We start from the raw sequence: 20,401 nt of genomic DNA, 5'->3' as shown, positions 1-20,401 counted from the left end.
TAAGCTTTGCAAGAATAAAAAATGCAATTCATTAATAACTATGAAGCATTCAGTAATTGTATTCTATTAACATTAAACACTTTGGGATACATTCAAATACTACATTTGTTTCTCACTGTAAAATTATTAAAACATGCAGAACAGAACCTATTAAATGGCTGTTTAAGTATCATAAAGTACATAGAATTGCAAAAGTTAACAATAAAATAGTGAGAGAAAATCTTATGTTGTGGATATACTACAGCTGATCCATTGTATTCAATTTCCTTGGGAAAAACATGCATTCAAAATGCAAAAAAAAAAGACTTAATGATAAGAGAGGAATTCTGCTTTACAGTTTGCAGCTCTCTGTGGGAACAGCTGTCTCTGGATGGTTTTTGTTCAGCATGCTTTTATCATATTAATTCAGAACAGATAAATGGGAACTACTTTACACAAAATGGGGAGCTTGGGAATTTCTTTTCAACCTCAAATGGCCTGAATTGTCTTTGTTCAATATTTTGTGCTGATTTTTTTCAATTATTTTTAGTATAGAATAGAGGAACGGAAGAAGGTTAGAACCACAGAGACTGTTGCCAATGGCAGTCTGCTGTAAATTATTTGCATAGTTATGGATGAGGATATGGGTTAACCCTAGATCAACCACATTGAGTGCTAAAAAAAAGCAGTTTTAAACCTTTAGGTATTTGGCTTGTTGGGAGGTTTATGGTTAAGTTTATTATTCGCAGAAGATGCTTTTGTGTAGTTTTCTTTTACAAGTGGGTCACAATAGGTTTTAGAACATTGGAAAATAATTGATTATGATAAATTAAAATTCTAGCAGACTAATTTATTTAGAGTTCATGTGCTAAAATCGTGAAGAAAGCTTAAGACAGATACAACATTTGTTAGGTAAGCTCCCCATTGGGAGAGCGAGTACGTTCAGAGAAGCGTTGTGAGGGTGGTATTGGAGAACACACAAACCAGCATACAGAGACACTGCAGTTTAAATAGGCTTTTACTTTCGTGGAAATAGAGGTATCAGAGTCCATCAAACAGTCCAAGTCATACACAGTTAAGACAGTCAGTCATCAACGTCTTTCAATTAAGGGATAATCCAAATAACATAGTCCAGTATCATATAATCAGTTCAGTACTCTAAGTTTGCTAGCAGTTGCAAAACTTACAATACCTCATGCTGATCACTATACCGCACTTCTAACAGCCAGCTTCCAAAACCCTCAGATCAGATCAGCATCTAACAATGATTCTGGCTCCATCTTATGGCCGATTGAGGAAACAGCAACCAATCACATTTACAGCATGATTTAAAGAAACAGGTACAGCCTTGTTACATGATTTATATATCGCCAACCCAACCGTTAGATTATATTCCTAACAACATTTTTGAACGAAGCATTATAATCTGCAAAATAGTGATCAAATAAACATAAAATATAAGTAACAAAAATATTTAAACCAAGTTTTTGCAATTTACATAGGCAATATGATAGCTATCTATTTTGCTGTAAATTATTTACATTTGGAATTGAGATATTTTGCTCTACAATTTAATTTTCATCTATGGGATCAAATTGCAGAAGCCTGTTCTTGTTTGATGTTTGTATAATATTTTAATACATTAGGCATTCTAACTAGGAAAAATGTAATAGAAGATGTGAAAAACATTAATCTTAATTTATCATTTACTATTTAAGGTTGTTGTGAATACTCCTAAGGCATATTGATAGGACTTCAGAGATATATTTGTGTGTGCTGCAACTGTGAAGTAGGAAAAAAACTTTTCTTTTCAAGAAATTTATTTATTTATTAAATTTTTATGCTGCACATCTCCCATATAAGATGACTCTGAATATGTTATAAAATAATTAAAATTAATAATTAACATATTAAAATGTTTAAATTACAAAGATTATTATAATAAAAATATAATGAAACCAGAACTAAGAAATGGAGAAGACTGGGATGACTTCTCCTTATATTGTCAGCCTCCTCCAGAAGCCTCCTCTTTGGAGTCCCAGGCCAAAAGAGTGGGAGCAGTTCTTAACTTCAGTGGTAGAAGTTCCACAGGGATGGAACCACAGTTGGAAAGGCTCATCTTCAACCCACCTCCTGGAATTCCTTAGCAGAAAAGTGGTGCATGTGGTGCAGACCAGAGGTGGGTTCCTACCAGTTTGGACCAGTTTGGCCAAGTAGGTAGGAACTCAGCCGCCCACACATCCGAACCGGTTCCATTGTCGGTGGCTCCATCTTTATTTTGCTTCTGCACATGCACAGAACAATCTCCATTGCAGAAATGTATTTTTCCCCTTTTCATATGTTCTGCTCATGCATAGACCTTTTTGTGTGTAAATGCGCACACTATTGGAACATTTTTTGTGCGCCGAACTGGCAGTAATGCCGGTAGCAACGCACCTCTGGGGCAGACTAATCCCATTAGGGAGAGATGGCTCATCAGGTACCCAAATATTCTTTTGGATACTAACAACGAATACCTGTGAGTTAGTGAGTGCCTCTGCACCTCCTCAAATATTAACAATGCCTTGTTTAAGCTCTCTTTGGATCCTGTTCTACTACCGTGTTTTCCTGAAAATATGACAGGGTCTTATTTTCTTTTGCCCCATGAAATATGGCCTTGGGCTTATTATCAGGGACGGCTTATTGTTTTGGGGTTGCCGGGCGGCTGTTCCCTTGCAAGCAGGCTCCTGAAGAGCTGGGCACAGCCTCAGGGGCAAAGCAGCCATAAGGTAACCATGTTCACGAGCAGCTGCCCGGCAAATCCCCTCTCCAGCTGCGCAGAGTGCCATTCACTGACCTAGGGGGTATCACTAAGGCGCCAAGCCACATGGCATTCTGCCTGCCCCCCAGCTCCTGCAGTTGCCAGACAGAGAGTCTTCCGGACAGAGAGTCTTCCGGACAGAGAGTCTTCCGGACAGAGAGTCTTCTGGACAGAAAGTCTTCCAGCAGCCGGCCCACCATAGAGAGCACTCCTAGAGCGGCCGATGCCGGAAGACTCAACCTCCAGTTTTGGAGTTTGGAAGTTATGTTCAGAGCATGGTGGCTGTGGCGGCGGCTAGTGATGGCCAGCGGCGGTGCCCTGGGAGAGCTGCGCAAGGGCTTGGTGAGGCTGGGGGCGGGACAGGCACTCGTGCAGCCCCCTCTCCAGCCAGGCAGAGCTCCATGCACTGACCTAGGGGGTATCCTGAATGTGCCAAGCCGCGGGAGCTGGGAGGCAGGCAGAGCGTCACGTGGCTTGGCACCTTAGTGATACCCCCTAGGTCAGTGAATGGTGCTCTGCCCGGCTGGAGAGGTGATTTGCCGGGCGGCTGCTTGTGAGCATGGTTACCTTATGGCTGCTTTGCCCCTGAGGCTATGCCCGGCTCTTCAGGAGCCTGCTCGCAAGGGAGCAGCCACCCACCAACTCCCCCCTCTGGCCAGGCAGAACGCCACTCCCCAACCTAGCGGTATACTGAATACGCCAAGCAACGTGAGCACCTTTCCCCCCGGCTCCCACGGCTTGGAACCTTCGAGATACCACTAGGTCGGTGAACAGTGCTCTGCCTGGCCGGAGGGGGGGTTGTCCAGGGGGTATTTTCGGGGAAAAACGGTATGTGGATGGAAGCTATAGATAATTGGCTCTTTATTTTGGTTAAAAATTCAAATGCTTTCTTCCAAATACATTTAATGACCACTTGTTCCATGAACATTTGACATTACGATGTCAATGAACAAGTGGGACTTACAACTAGTCTTTGTAGTTGTGGCGGTCACAGCATCCCCGCAGTCATATATGTTCATGATTTAGGCAACCAACTTGCAATTATGTTGCTGCAGCATCCTGTGGTTATGTGACTGCCATTTGTGTCCTTTGTGCCCAGTTTCCAGTAGGCATGTTAGTGAAAAAGCTGGGTAAAAAACTACAAATTGTAACCATGTGACATTGCATTTAACTAAATAGGGTTTGCTTAACAGAAGTCCTAGAAATTCTAAGTTGGTGCAGTCATGTGAATATCACACTTTATAACTCTTTAGTGACAGAGTTGCTAGTCCCAATTCTATAAAGTAAGAACTACCTGTAATTTGTAACCTATAACTCTTAATGCTTTCATTTTCAGTAGCTTATGTAAAAGCAACTATATAACTAGCAATATGATACAATTCTCTGCCTTTAGAATCTTTCCATCAACCAAGCCTTTCTGCCATAAATGATGCTCTGATAGTTTTCTGCTTCTTAGCACAAAAGTATCTTGAACATGTTATATCAAAGGTCACATAAACATATTCCATTATATTTATTTATGGTGCACCCTTTTATTTTTACAGTCAGTGTCTGATCTTTACACCAGTACAACTTTTGCAGTCAGAGGAGCAGAGCATGAATTTTAATTTCATAATCATGTAGATAATGTTTTTCTTTCTGAAGAACAAGACCTTGCCGAGAGCTGGCTAATTGACATATCCAAATGGATTTTAAAAGAGACATGTTGTTCCATAAGCTTTCCTTTCATGGCCAATTGTAGTTGCTTTAGCTTGTAGCTACAATAGCTTTTGTAGCTTACAGTACTACAAGTCAGTGTTGACTAATAGTGACCCCTAATTGAATGGCTTATCCAGTAAGATAAAGGTAAAGGTTCCCCTCGCACATATGTGCTAGCCGTTCCCAACTCTAGGGGGCGGCGCTCATCTCCATTTCAAGGCCGAAGAGCCAGCGCTGTCTTCGTGGTCATGTGGCCGGCATGACTACATGCCGAAGGAGCACAGAACGCTGTTACCTTCCCACCAAAAGTGGTCCCTAATTTTCTACTTTTATTTTTAGATGCTTTTGAACTGTTAGATTGGCAGAAGCTGGGACAAGTAACGGGAGCTCACCCCAATACGTGGCACTAGGGATTTGAACAGCCAAACTGCCAACCTTTCTGATCAACAAGCTCAGCGTCTTAGCCACTGAGTCACCAAGTCCCTATTTTATCCAGTACTTATTAATATTTAAAAAGAAAGAAGTAGAAAAGTTGCAGTTTATCACACTTTTCCTTGATCCCCTTTTTGCAGGAATTCTGCTTAGCTCAATATACCAGGGACAGCTGATAAGATGGAAGAGGGGAAATAGGCATAGAAAGCTGCCATTTCTTAACTTGCACAGTATCTGGTCATTTAAAGGCATATGTTCCCCAAATGAGGCCTTCGTTTGGGTCAGCACAAGTTGATTGTTAGATTATGACTAAATAGAGAAATGCATCTATAGAAATCCCTCTTAGGAAAGAATCTAAATTGGGCCCTGTAAGTATTCCAGTATTCATTTTTAGAGGAAAAATAAAACTGCTTTTAAAAAGGCAGTGCAAAATAAATACTCTTTGGCAGTCCCCCCCCCCCAACTTTATTTTGCTTTCTTATATTCTACTTAAGAGATCAATTGCGACTTGTCTAAGATCATAAAGAATCTGCTCTGGAGTGAGATATGTAGCTCTGCTTGCCACATGAATGTTGTATATGCTTATAGGGGCATCTGTCACTGATTTTTATTGAGGTCATTTGCATACTGTGCAAAATAGCCAATATGGGCCTTATAACAATTGCAGTCTGATACAAGGTTAAGCAAAGGAGACCTAAATACTTACTCCGTATGGAGCTATTTAACATTTGCAGTCTATATGCTTCCAATGCATCTTATTAGGCAAAGAATGATTTGGAACAATTAGGAAGTTCAAGATCTCTTAGATGAGCGTGATGCTACTTTGAATGATGAAAATCACTACAGAAGTCATACTGATTTGTTTTGTTGGCAAAAGATTTTAATGCTGCTTTCCTAATAGGTTGAATGGACTCATTGTGTCAAAAACACTATTATTATGTTGTGTGTGAATCCAACCATGCTGCAAGAATAAAAAATTAAATCGTTTGACTGAGAGGTCATTTGTGCATTGTAATACAAGATCTATTACCATTATTAGTGGATTATGAGTCCCCGGGGGATATTCACCCTTTTATGGTCTAGCTAAACTGCAGCAGTAAAATATTTAGTTGTAAATGACAGTCTTTTGGGAAATTCATATGAAGATAGTTCTCTTCTATATTACTTTGGACTCAACTGGAAGGCCAAGAACAAATCAAATGAAAGAATAAATGAAACTTGATTTTAAGCAAAAAGGGTATTTCACAGTCTCAGTTTGGGAACGTGTGTGTGTGTGTGTGTGTGTGTGTGTAAAAATGCTTTTTGTCTTTTAATAACTAGAAATTACATTACAAAGGGAATATAACGATCATTATAAAGGAACATATGAGTAATGTGAAATTATGGCATTGTACAGTATAGAATAGTAAAAACACATCAGATTAAAATAAAATGCAAAATTAAAAGCACTGTCCAGGTACAAAGAGACTGGTTTGCAGATTGCAAAAGATGAAATAACAGTAACGTATATACAATTTCAAAATTCTGAAATGTGACAGATAAATATATATATTAATCAGTTTTACAGTTTGAAGAACATGGTAGAAAATTAAATCTCATATGCTTTGCATTAATTTATAGCAGAAATGATATTGTAGTGAAGGTGATGCTATTAGGAGAATAACAGCATTGTTCTTACCCTGAAATCTTATATTTCAGTTGCAGCAGTTTGTGTCTTTAAAATGGCAGCAATTTTAAGTTGCATTGTCAAGGTTGAGGCCTGAAGACAATGCTTTCTCCGGGCCCTCAACTTCAGTCTGCTCTTTTTCCCAATTAGTTCCTTCCTTATTTTTTCCTTGAAGTTATTTTGTCTCCTGCTGCCTTACTATCTGCACAATAAACACTCACTCCTTCATGTTTTCCAGATAGAATACAGACATCCCCCCATCCTCATTTGTTAGACAGTTTCTGTGCAAACTAGTTTAAAATGATAGTTGTGTCTGGAATTTTCATTTCTCTAAGAACTTCTTTTTTTTTTTTTCAAAAGAAGATGTATGTAGTTGTGAATCCAAGGACTTTGTTTTACAAAGAATGCTTTTTCCCAAATCTTATCCATCCAAAATGAAAATAAAAAAATATGAAGGATGCTACAATATATAATACATGCCCATCTGCTACAACTATCACTCTCCTTCAGATAGTAGTATTATTAGTACTAACAATTGAACTTTTATAAAAGTTGTTGGTTCAATTGTTAGTACTAATAGTACTACTATTAGGTAGCAATATATAGTATTATATTGTATTTTGAATTAGAAATATTTTTTCTATATCATCAGATGGCTTTGTTTTCTCTTCTCTTCTTTTTTCTTCTCCCTTTTCTCATTCCTTCTCCCTGTCCTTCTCTTATCCCCTCTCCTCTCCCCTCCCCTCTTTTTTCTTTTGCAAGGTAATTGCTGTGTGGCTAAATGAAGACTGACTTGCTGTCAGAATATAAACATTGGTAGCAATTCTATTTTGTGAAGGATCATATTTTGATCCTGGCTAATAATTTTAAGAGCAGCCTGTAAGTCTGTTCGCATGATTGGCTTGACTGAAATTTTGTTTTTAAACTACAGTTTATTGTCTGCAGAAAGAAAGAAAAAGGGAGGGATGAATATGCTAACTCTTTGTCAGGCATCTAATGGGGAGGGTTGGCCTAGCTGCTGAATCTTTGGAGATGGTGAGGGGTTGAAAATGCTGCATTGCTAAGCAACACATTCAATAGCTTTCTGAGTCTGTTCATAGGCAGTGCAAAGCAATGAAGAAAGGGGTGGAAAGAACTCTTAAGGGAAAAAGGTTGAAAAGTAAATGCTCATTTAGCATTGGTAAGGGCATAGCCTCCCTTTCTTTATGCCAGAAGTTAAGAGGTAGCTTTTGTTGGATTTTAAAAACCTAGTTGAGTACAACAAAACTTCAGAAACCATTGGTTTATGATCTTAACATAATTTATAAAGTAGTTATTGGTATAACATTGGTAGCTGCTTTACAAACAAATACGTATATAATTATCAGTGTATCCCCACTATCAGTTTAATTCTCTCTGTATATTTGGTTCCAGAGAGACATTTCTAGTTTGAGTGCTTTTCGAGGATATCCTTACTTAGATCTTGTCAGAGAATTATGTAGCCGGGGTGCAAATGAAGTCAGAGATGGTGACACTAACCTGTAATTTTACATATAGCAATAGCACTGAGACTTACATACCGCTTCACAGTGCTTTATAGCCCTTTCTAAATGGTTTACAGAGTCAGCGTATTGTCCCCAACAATCTGTGTTCTCTATTTATATCTATATATAAAGCAAACAATATAGTCAGGCACATCACTACAACATGAGGTAAATCACAGAGCACACCTAAGAAAAAAGGTGAGGAAAAAGGGAAACTCACCCTCCAGATCCATAGCAACCAATCACAACATAGATTGCCTTCACGTGGGAGCCAGCACTCTCCAATCAATCAACTATAACTGTGTGTTCTGGCTCATTGTACAGCTGCACTGTTCTAGCTGCTAAATTTAAATATATTAACCTTTAATGATTTTTTTCAGTTGGAAGTACCGTGTTTCCCCAAAAATACGACCTATCCTGAAATTAAAGCCTTGCCACATTTTTCACGTGGGCAAAAATATAAGCCCACCCCGAAAACAAACCCCCTGGACAACCCCAGCCATGCAGAGCACCGCTCACCGACATAGCGGTATCCTGAAGGCACCAAGCTGCAGGAGCTGGGAGGGAAGGCGCTCACATTGCTTGGTGCCTTCGGGATACCGCTAGGTTGGGGAGTGGTGTTCTGCCTGGCCGGAGGGGGGGAGTTGCCGGGTGGCTGCTCCCTTGCAAACTGGCTCCCGAAAATCCGGGCACAGCCTCAGGGGCGAAGCAGCCATGAGGTGACCAAGCTCATGAGCAACTGCCCAGCAAATCCCCTCTCCAGCCGGGCAGAGCACCATTCACTGACCTAGAGGGTATCACTAAGGCGCCAAGCCACATGGCACTCTGCCCGCCCCCCAGCTCCCATGGCTGTTGGACAGAGAGTCTTCCGGACAGAGAGTCTTCTGGACAGAGAGTCTTCCAGCAGCCAGCCCACCATAGAGAGCGCTCCTAGAGCGGCCGATGCTAGAAGACTCGGCAAGCATATTTGGGAGTTTGGAACTGGGGAAGACATTATGCTCAGAGTGCAGCGGCTGCTGCGGCCTATAGGAATAGCCTAATGGCTTTTGAATATGGTTAGCCTAATGGCTATTTGAACCATATAGCTTTTGAATGCTTAATTCCCATTTCTGAAGTTATGCCAATTTCAAGTTATTATCATCTGAAAACTGAGTTCAAAGGAAAGTTGTGTACATCACAGTAAGCTGCTAATGTAATTAAAGATGCACTGCAGAGAAATAGTAACTTCTGTAAAAATTGTTCAAAGAATCCTCCTTTGCTGGCAAATAAAAACAATATGGATTTGTAAGAAGTTCAGGACTGCTTCGACCAATGCTTATTTTGGTGTACTCCTCTTCTGCACCTGTATATATTTATTTATTTATTTATTTATATATTTATTTAGCCTAATAAGTTCCAGCTTTTTCCTGCCCTGATTAGACACCTACAATCTCCTGGCTCCAGTAAGATAAAATAGGGTGAGGCTGTCTGTAAAACCTGATTCAACTAACCTGCAAAACTTTAGGATGGGTACATTTTTTCTGCATGTGAAGGTGCATCCTTTATTTGTTTGGTGCTGACCCGCCACTCCTAAGATCTGTGCCTTGTTTGAATTTGATAATTTTTATTTTTCTCTACCATACGCATGATAGAGCCTTTGGAATTTATGATTTTTTTTCCTGAAACATGCATTCCTTTCAAAACCACACTAACGTTGAGTTAATTGTATCTTGCTGGTATGTAAAAAATACAGTAGATATGACATTTTGGTTAAAATGAGGAAATTTGTATTAAAATGTACTCCCTTTTATAGCATTATTATTTTATTATGTTATTGCATGAGGAGCATGTCATTGAATCTGATGGTTTGAAATACCAAGAATACTTGAGAATTAAATTTGAATACAAAATGTAATGTAAATATGAAAATATCTACCAAATTATTATTAGACATATTTATTATTTAATTTTTAATAGCAATTATTTTAGCAACAATAACTCTCTTAGTCTTTATTCAAACTCTCCCATTTAATTTAAATTTTAGATGTAAGGTATAGAATTAAGTCATATAATAATTTATTTTCAGAGCAATATTGTAGCCTAAAAAACTAATTTAGAAACTAAAGATGCTTAATTTATTTCCAGTTCCAGCAAACTGGAACCTTTGGCACAGTGGAAATAAATCCTGTTGAAAACACAGTTTGAGCAAATACTGGCAGAATTTGTATATTTTATGGGGATTCTCAACTTTGGGGCTCATCTTAATTTTGAAAGCTTGGTGGATCACAAAATGATGGACATGACAGGATTTACAAAATAGCAAGCAATGGGAATGGGTCAATCACAAAATGTCCTTTTTTAGAAAAGGCAGGCAGAAGGAAATGAAAGACAAGTAACCTGCCAAAAACCTCATTACAAGAATATTTTTAAGCATGTCTTCCAAAGACATTCACGTTTTTTTGCTCCAGTAAAATAGACTCATGTTGTAAGGACAAATTTCAAATTTCTTTTTCTCTGTCAATGAGCCAAGTCATCTCCACTTTACTTTCCTAGGGTACATATTCATAAACCAGATCAGTGTATCTGTTTGTGTCTATGAGCAAGATTCAGATTGAGATTCAATGGGGGAAGAAAATGAAAACATACAAGTATTGGGACAAAGAAAAGAAAAACCCTAATCCCAGGTCGAGGTCCCAATTATTCACCTGCTAATCTTCATAATCATGGTTTTTTTGTCCACAGCAGAAATTGATAACTTCTTTGATCAATGTATCCATTTTTGGTAGTGGTGGGGGGCTTCCCTCCATTTCTCTGTGCAGCCTACTCTTTCTGCTTCAAATCCATTCAAACGCAAGTGTAGCCGGGTTACCAGGGGGGAGCAACTCATCAAGAATGCTACATAGCCTCTTTCAAATTGCAAATAAAAAATAACTTAGTCATCAGTGACACATTACAGCAGGATTGTCAAACCCGATTGCATCGCAGGCTGTATGATGTTATTTTGCCTTTACGGAGTCAGGTGGGCATGGCCTGCATGGGCCGTATCCCTCCCACAGGCCGCCAATTTGACAGGCCTGCATTACAGGTATGAGAGTAGTTAAGTATATTGAATTCATCACACCAGACAGCAATGAATTGAATCCTCTAGTTTTGAGCATTTCGAGTTCAAAAATTGGTTCAGAATCAACCAAATATTGTATGTCTCGAATTCAATACAAATTAGATATGCTGAAGGTTCCTACATTTGATTCTTTACAACTCAATGGTGTGCAGGATAACTTTTTGAAAATTGAACAAAATAAGGTTAACTTTGGTATGGTTGGAAAACTCAAGGAAATAAAGTTCAAAAATTGTCCAAATTGACAGAGGTTGAAGAGTGAGGAAAAAAATCTTCCAACACAATATATATGAAGAGCAAACTACAGTGTTGTGGACTCCTCCCTCCAAACCCCTCTTCCTCTCTTCCCCATCTTTTCATTTCTTCTCCTTGTCCTAAAGTGGCATTATTGTTGTTGTTGTTGTTAGAAACAACTCCAGATGTTGTACATATCGTAATTTCTGTAGCTTGTTTGGAAATGTATATTAGAAACAATTTTTTTTTAAGAGAATACTTTATTTCCAGCTTGGCATATGCAGAAAAATTATATATGGGGAAAATGTTAATTTTTAATAATTTTTAAAATTTTTTTAATGGAACTGAAAGATTTAGATTGGTGCATAAATTCCTGTCTGAGAGACTTTAACAATCAGCTCTTTAATGTAAAAGCATTTTTTCATAGAATTCAGTGGTTGTCTTCAGCTACAGTATGATCCTGTGTAAAGATTTAATTGGTTTAAGGCATTCCCAGCAGGTATTAATAGACACCAGCTCATATGCCAAGGCACCTTTTCCCTTTCAATCTGAAGCACCACTGCACATCCCTTTTAATTAATATAATCCAATTCATAAAAGTGGAAATAGTTGAGGAGTGCTATTATTGAACTGCTGGAGGGTATGAATGCTCATGGGAACTATGATAGTTTATTACAGCAAGAATGAACCATCCTTATTCCTTCCTTCCTATAGGAAAACATTTTGAAACATTCCCTTTAATGGTAGTTTTGTTATCCAGATTAGCAAATGTTAAATGTTTAACATTAATTCTGGTACGTTTTGAACAACCAAGCTTTTTAGAAGTAATTGTAGATGTTATAAATCTTGTAGATAACAGAGAAGGTTGTATTTTGCAAAAATAGAAGTGTACAACCTGCAAATTATCTCAGACATATTGGAAGGCAGACTGGAAGAGGAATGTGTGAAACTGAGGCCTGTTATATATTTTAACATAATATAAATTGTCATAATATAAGATACTGTCTACCTCCTAGGCTGATTGTTTTTGCTTCATTATCAAACTTCAGTTGTAAACAGTCCATTTTTTTAATTTGCAATATAAAGTGCAATATTTCACAGAAGCTTTTAATTTCTTTTGGTGTTTTGCCTCAATCCTGATTCTGTTCTGAAATTAGGGAAAGTTAGCACAAAAGAAAAGCTTCTATTTATCTGTATTAGTATTTATAAGCAATCTAATATGCTAGTTTTAGGTTGGTTGCTTTTATATTTAGGTGCCAAATCTGATTCCAGTTCTGATGTTTAAATTGGGAAGACCACTGGAGGCCACACTCTGCCGGGACATCTTGTATACCTTACCTGCTTTGGGAGTTCATAAGGTCTGCATGAAATATAACTTCTCTCTCATATTATTTACATGAAGTACAATTAATTTCAATGCCATGGTTATTTTCCAGAGGATCTTTGATATTTGTAATAATAATGTTGAAAGCTATAACATTGGGACCCAGATAGCTATGTCCAAATCTTATACACAGTTCTGATTATACAAATTTAAAATATTAACTATAATTGTCCTGATTGTTGGCCTAGGAGGATATTTTGGTGCTTTATTTCTATGCTGCCATAGTAATCCTTGGAATATGCAGTTACATGGCTCAAGACAATTATGGCTATATACATTGTAAGTGATTCCTTTTAAGTAGGTACCATGTAAATTTGCAAAATGCTATTCTAGTGGTATGGAAGAAGATGAAGAACATGTGCTTTATAAATGGATTTTAAAACAGTTATTCACAGGAATCAGTGAATGGGGGAAGAATTCAAACGTTGGCAGGTAGGAAATAATGAAGAAGAAAGTGGTAATAGGTTGTCATCTTGTAATTTATCAAGATACAGACAACTGTATGCCGTACCTCCAATTTTTACAACCCCGCTTTCTGCTTTGTCTACTTGTAATACTAAATTGTACAATCAAATTAAAAATTATTTTGTGATTGATGTCTTAAACAAGGAGAGCATATCAGTGGGTCTGGAGATGGTACAAAATTAATCTCTCTGGATTTATTTTACATGATAAATGAATATACAAGAAATTGCATTTATTAAAAAAAAAATCTTCTAGGTCTGTGTTGCCCAGATTTTACGTGTGCTGCAGGTGTTAGGAAACACACCGAAACTTCAAGCTGTTACGTTACGTCTGATGACATGTTTATGGGAAAAACAGGTAAAGCTTTGCAAACTGTTAATTTTCAGTTTGACAAAAAATGCTTAACAGTGTCATTCATTGCTGTAGCAAACTCTACTGTTACAAACTTAAAGAGATGGGAATATAATCCCTTCTTCAAAGCCTCTTTTTATTTAAGTATTTGATAAACATGCTGGGACTTTTGGAGGGGTATATGTAACTGCATACATAATATAAACTCTTACCTGAAAATTAGTTAAAATATTGTGTACAGGGATCAGTACCTTTTTCAGATATCCTCTTTTTTCATCCATTTTAATCCAAATTGGGGGTTTGGAAAAAATGATATAAAAGGGCTTAAGATCATCTCTATCAGTGTGTAGTTTAAAAAAACTGAACAGAATTGATTGCGGGGTAAAATCATATTTGGTCTGTGAAGAAGCTGACAAAAGAAAGATTTTTTTAAAAAGTGCCTGGGATCTGTCTGAGCATCATAGTGAAAACAGTTCCAGTAATGTTTCCTCTTTTGATGAGAAAAACACTGGGCAATACAGGTAGTCCTCGACTTACAACAACCATCATTTACTAACCATTCAAAATTATAACAGCATTGAAAAAAGCGACTTATGATTGTTTTTCACACTTACGACCTTTGCAGCAACTGGTATGTATTTATGACAGTTGCTCTGGCCTGAGGTCATGTGATCACCATTTATAACTTTCCCAATGCTTTCTGCCATGAGAGCTTATATACACATGTGTTCTCACTCTGTTAAGTGGAAGAAAAACCAGAGGCCTCCTATAGGAACTGCTGGTAAAAAAAAAAAAAAACTTGAAAAAAATTCAGAAGCCCTACTTTATGTCCTTTCCCTGCGTTTTAAAAATTGTCCCAAATTTTGTCAAATATTCTGCGTTTTCATTCATTGCATGAAATCTTGTGAGAGCTCTAGTATGATTATCATATCATACAGTTTGGGAATCTTGAAAGACACACACACGCTCGCGCACACACAAACACACACACACTGGGTGCAGTTATTGCCAGGGCCTCAAATATTAGATGTTTGAAAGATAGATTAATAAATAACAGTAGGGCAATACATTGTCATACGCTAATCTTCTATTTCCTTTTCTCCTATCAAAATATGTTTAGGATCGAGTTTATCCAGAACTTCAGAGATTCATGGCAATGTCTGATATGGCTTCATTATCTGTTAGTAAAGATACTCAGTGGGAGAAGGTGATTGCCAAAGCTGCTTCTATCAGAGATATATGCAAGCAAAGGTAAATGTTAGGTTTCCTATATTAAATTAGCTTATGTTCTTCTTGACTTGGTACTGTATATTGTTTGTTCCTATTAGAATGTTAACTCTTGGTTTTTTTGGCAAGGGTTCAAGGCAAAAGGGTTTTGTACAATATGATCAAAGTTTTTGGAGCTGTTCTATTTATACCATAATTTTCATTCCTTTCTCCAACTCCCCCCCCCCTTTTTTTTTCTTTAAACTGATGTAAGTTTATCAGTTCTAAAATTGGGCTGATTTCAGTTCTTTAATGCTCTTGTGTGTACTTGCATTTTTTCTTTCGTAGAAAAGAAAAAAAATGAAATAATGTATTTTTATACTTATAATAATGTTAGTAGGGAGTATGGCTTAAGAAAGGGCATCATAACAGCCTCAGAACTAGGTGGTATACAAACCTTGAACTCACGAGCCTTAGTATATGTGTTATGATTCTGTGTCCTTGCTTCTCCAAACTTTTATTTACTGAGCTTCATGTTCATCTTTTCCGGTTTTCACTTTATCATCTGTCTCTGCTTCAAGAACATTTGGTTTGACCATTGTGTATCTTAAAGGAATACAGTATCATCAACCCATCTGCTTTTTCACAGGATTTCTTCATCTCATTTCCTACTGTCCTAGACCAAATTGTTTTCAATTGATTCAAGCTGTTTCAAGATTTTTAGCATTTGTTTGAAAAATTGGTTAAGATCTAACTAAATCCTTAATGAATCTGTTATGTCTGAGAATGAAGTCAATTTATTTCATGCCTTTTCCACAAGTTGAGCTGTCACTGTTACTGAACTTAATACAATAATGATTTATTGAATAAGATTCAATAGTCAAGCTTACATTATGTTAAACCACAGACAAGTGGTTAGTGTCACACATGTTCATTTTTTTAAACTGGATTCTCTAAAGAAACTACACAAATACAGAAGAAAATATGAAAAAAGAATAATGGAATATAATAAAGATGAATAAACTAAGAATTTTAAAATATCATGGAAGATTATAGTTTTCCTAGTTCCAAGCATTTTTATGTTTTCTCTTTGCTAGAGTTGGTGAATTATGCTCTTCTAGCTGTAGTTAAATTTCAGATTCCAGATTCCCCATTCATAATGGTCAGCGCTTGGAATGGTAGATTAATAATATATGGATGGCCACAGATTCCTTTTCAGAGACAGAGTATGCATGCATGTATGTATGTATTTTTATCCCACCTTTATTGTTTTTACAAATAACTCAAGGTGACAAACATATCCAACACATCTTCCTCATCCTATTTCCCCCACAACAGCAACCCTGTGAAGTGAGTTAAGCCGAGAGAGAGAATGACTGGCCCAAGATCACCCAATTGGCTTTCATGGCCAAGGTGGAACTCCAGCTTTCTAGCCCGGTGCCTTAAACTACTAGACCAAACTACTACAGATCTTGACATTGCCATGCAATTATGTTCATTTTCTATTGTTCTATAACTACATGAAAACTTTTGTATCTTGTTAGACCTTACCAACATGGGGCAGATATGCTGGCTGCAATTTCTAAGGTACTGAATGAATGCACAAAACCTGATCAAGCCACACCTGCTGCCTTAGTCTTACAAGGACTTCATGCACTTTGTCAAGCTGAGGTACAGTTTACTGAGTTCAGAGGGCTATTTTTCTCCTTTATGTATTGCATGTTTTGTTCATCATTCCTTCTAGTAGTAGTTGTTGGAACAAAATTCCATATTTCATTCCTGTTAAATAAGATTCTATTTTCCTCTTTCACTAATCTTCTAGTAACTGAAAGTTACTGGAGAGTTATAGTCAAATTATATTTCAGTAATTGATGGACTGACTCTGAAAAGTGTTGTTCTTGACATATACATTGCAATTGTGCCTTGAATTTATTTTGATTCTGGTTTTATGTTGATGTCCAAGGACCTATTTTCTCCCTTGTTATTAGGGGGGGGGTAGAATTTGTAGTATCTGAGATATCAATTACAGCAGTATTTAGGTTTCCTCAATTGTTTTGTTAGCTAATAATATTAAACAGAACAGCAGCAAGTGGTAGATTTTTCTAAAGATAGGAGAGAAGAAAATATAAGCGGAATGAGGAAAATATTCCTTAGGATTGTGATACTGTTGGTTATATGACAATGGAGATGTTTGGGTGTAAGCTGGTATGGCATCCGGTATTCTGTGGCATCTCATACTGTGGATGGTACAGTTGGAAACAAATGCAGGGGAATTCGGAATAATGAAATAGCATGATGCTAGGGCCATGATGGCGAACCTATGGCACGTGTGCCAGAGGTGGCACACAGAGCTCTCTCTGCTGGCACGCACTGTCGCCCCAGGTCAGATCTCCATGGCACTTCTTTCATGAGCTTCTGTTTCCCTGCAAATGACAAAACAGAAGCTCACCAAAGAAAAAGATGTTACCTCTTGCTGTGCTGCTGGTGTTGGGATGCTGTGCCTCCCACCGAGCAGCTGGTCTTCGCGTCTCTGCTGTGCATGCTCACGCGCATGTACGTGAACCTTTCAGTTTCGGCATGCATGCACATACAGTTTGGGCACTCAGTATCTAAAAGGTTTACCATCACTGTGCTAGGGGCTATTCCTGCACTTGATCATTATATTTCTATAGCTAGAACTCACAAATGGAGAATGTATAAAAGTAATAGAAAGACTATGGAGCATTGCAGTAGTAGAAGTCATTTACATTTTCATTGCACATCCTAAATTATTGAATCCATTCAGAAATAGAAAGTTCAAAGCACCACACAGCCTCTCCCACTTCATGTGTAGGCATAACTTTATTTTTTTTGTTGTATTTTTATGACATCCAGTGAGTTTTTGCAGATAGCTTAGAATTAGAACCATCAGTGAAACATTAAGGTACAATTATAACCTATAAAAGGAGAAAATGGAATATTAAAGTTTTCAGGAACAGATAATATAATTAACGAATCCTCTGAAATAGCACACTTTTTGACAATTAAAATGTAAAAACTTAAATGAATTTTGTGAAAGTTTTAGAAAATGGAATGAAAATATGGTGTGGAAAATAAAAAAAAACTGTTAGAAGAACAGCAGACAGTTTAAGAGCCCCAGGATAGCTGCCTGTAGCTTACATATCATAGTTAGAAAACCCTTTTTCTTTTGCAGCCACCTACTAGTCTTTATAATAGGGGTAGCAGGAGAACAGCCTCTAAATACAATTTTACATTAGATACTTCTGATATGAGAGAGATAGAACTCAATTTTAGGGAAGGAATTTAATGGAGAAACAGAAGTGCTTGAAGAGACATTTTTTGCAGTTGATACTGAACTATGAAAAACATCTTGTGGTCTTAAACTATTACAGTGCTACTGGTGGTGATCGCCTTCAGATGATGGGGGTGGGATTTATTTTTCTTCTGGACTTAACTTAGAATTCGGTGGAGCGGTGGCTCAATGGTTAAGATGCTAAGCTTGTTGACAGGAAAGTCGGCAGCCCCGGTTCGAGACCTGTCACGCAATGTGGTGCGGTCCTGTCCTTGTCCCGGTTCCTGCCAAATCTAGCAATTCAAAGGCCTGCAAATGTGAGTAGATAAATAGGTACCACTTGGGTGGGAAGGTAATAGTGCTTCATCCTGGCCACATGATTGTGGAAATGTCTTTGACAGCATTGGTACAATGGCCTTAAAATGGAGATGAGCACTGCTCCCTAGAGTTGACAATGACTAGTAAAGTAAAATCCGCAGGGACTCCTTTTTTTACCTTAAATGGAAATAACAGGAACATTGGAGGAAAGAGACTAAAAAGAGAAACTAAAGCTAACTTATCTGGGGTAAGAAACCTGGTTAGTGCTTGTATAGGAGATCATTAGAAAATGATGGGGCTGTAAGATATTTTAGGAAGTTGAAAAATATCCTGGTAGAAGAGAATGGCAAACTACATACTATTGCCAAGAAACCTGCATGGGTGTATCACTGAAGTCACACAAAATCAGACTCTTTTTGAGGGAAAGCATCTATTATACCTGCTATATTGAATAAGTACCTTGGACTTTAAGAAAGCCTATTTTATTAAACTAGAGCAGGATTCAGTGACCAGAGAAGCTAATTGGAAATGGAACGCAGGATTTTAAAAAGAAATACTAAAAACACAATTGCAAACAATTTCATTGGGAAAAATATGAATGACAATAGAAACTAACGTGAAAGCCTAAAAGCCACTCAGAGTCACACGATGAGACGTTTCATGATAAAAATTGAATGACTGACTGAATGAATAAATAAGTTTCTTAGTGTATATGTTTGAAAAGAAAGAGACCGATACAGAAGAATTGTGCTGTGCTTTGGATTAAGAGGCAAAAAGATGCTTTGAAGTATGTGTGGTCTTCAATTTGTCTGAGCCTCAGTCTCTTATCCTTGAGAATTGTTAGAGAATAGATGACATACTAGATAACTGAAAAAAGCAAAATGCCCATTTCTTTAAAAGGGAGTAAAAAGATCTAGGGAATTACAGACTAGGAAGTCTGGCACAGATAGCTGGGAAGATTCCAGAGCTATCAATCTTGAATACTACGAAGTGGTTAGCAGAAGTTAGCACAGTTTTTTCAAGACTTGATCTTGCCAGACAATAATATCACATTATTATTTCTTTTGGGCAACTTCTTTAATAGATTGTGACAATGTTATGGATTTAATATTCCTTAATATCAGTGATTTTTTTTTACAAAATACCTTATGATGATTTTGTTAGCAAGTAAGTTAAATGTTAGTCAGATGGTATGACAATAGAATGGATTCATAGCTAAAAATAACAAAATGAAGTTTAACACATATACTTAGAAATCAAATGCACAGATACAGGATGGGAAACATGCCATACATGTTGTTGCCCAGGGGTGGGTTCCTGCTGCCATTACTACCGGTTCGGTGCCCAAAACAATTTGCAGAAAATCAAGATGGCGTCGCCGAGGATATAACTGGTACGGTCACATGTCTGCTAGAGTTACTACCTATTCAACTGTACCGTACTGTACCGGTGAAAACCCACCTCTGTTGCTGCCCTCGAAGAGCATCTGGAAGCTTCAGCTGGTACAAAATTCAGTGGTGCAGGCTGTTATATGCCCACCTATATCAGTTCATGTTATACCTCTGCTCTGTGAGTTACATTAAAGTTTAGAGAAGGGTAATGAAAAATGATTAAAGAACAAGAAACAAAATCCTGTGGGGAAAAAATTAAACCCGTTGGGCATTAGTCTTGAGTACACTTCTAATTCTGGAAAGGATGTCATAAAAAAGGTCAAGATTGTTCTCTATTATCTCAAAGTGGCTGATGAAAGAATAATAGTTTGAAATATGAGAAAGAAGATTCCAACTGAATGGAGAGAAGTAATCATAAAGGCCAATTTCTCAGAGAGTTGGTGAGTCTCCCATCAGTGACTATGTTCCCACTAGAAAGCTTCTGTTTGAATTGTGTTCTCCCTGCCCCCCCCCCAGTTCTGTGGTCCTGGGATTGTATCAATTTAAGAATGCCTTTAAAGGAGAA

General features: G+C 37.6%; 1 protein-coding gene across 3 annotated transcripts in view; it reads left to right on the top strand.

Annotated features, from left to right (window-relative positions):
- Positions 1 to 20,401, top strand: part of FOCAD (focadhesin) — a 140,912-nt gene that overhangs the window by 29,196 nt on the left and 91,315 nt on the right. For all 3 annotated transcript variants that reach the window (XM_032213512.1, XM_032213513.1, XM_032213514.1), the window contains 4 exons: positions 12,683 to 12,787; positions 13,534 to 13,635; positions 14,750 to 14,880; positions 16,380 to 16,506. In XM_032213512.1, the coding sequence (XP_032069403.1) occupies positions 12,683 to 12,787; positions 13,534 to 13,635; positions 14,750 to 14,880; positions 16,380 to 16,506 (465 nt within the window). The remainder of the gene's footprint in view (positions 1 to 12,682; positions 12,788 to 13,533; positions 13,636 to 14,749; positions 14,881 to 16,379; positions 16,507 to 20,401) is intronic.

This window comes from Thamnophis elegans, chromosome 3, assembly GCF_009769535.1.
Source record: "Thamnophis elegans isolate rThaEle1 chromosome 3, rThaEle1.pri, whole genome shotgun sequence".
Classification (NCBI taxonomy): domain Eukaryota; kingdom Metazoa; phylum Chordata; class Lepidosauria; order Squamata; family Colubridae; genus Thamnophis; species Thamnophis elegans.
Note: the sequence above shows the minus strand (reverse complement) of the source record. Positions and strands in the feature narration are given on the sequence as shown.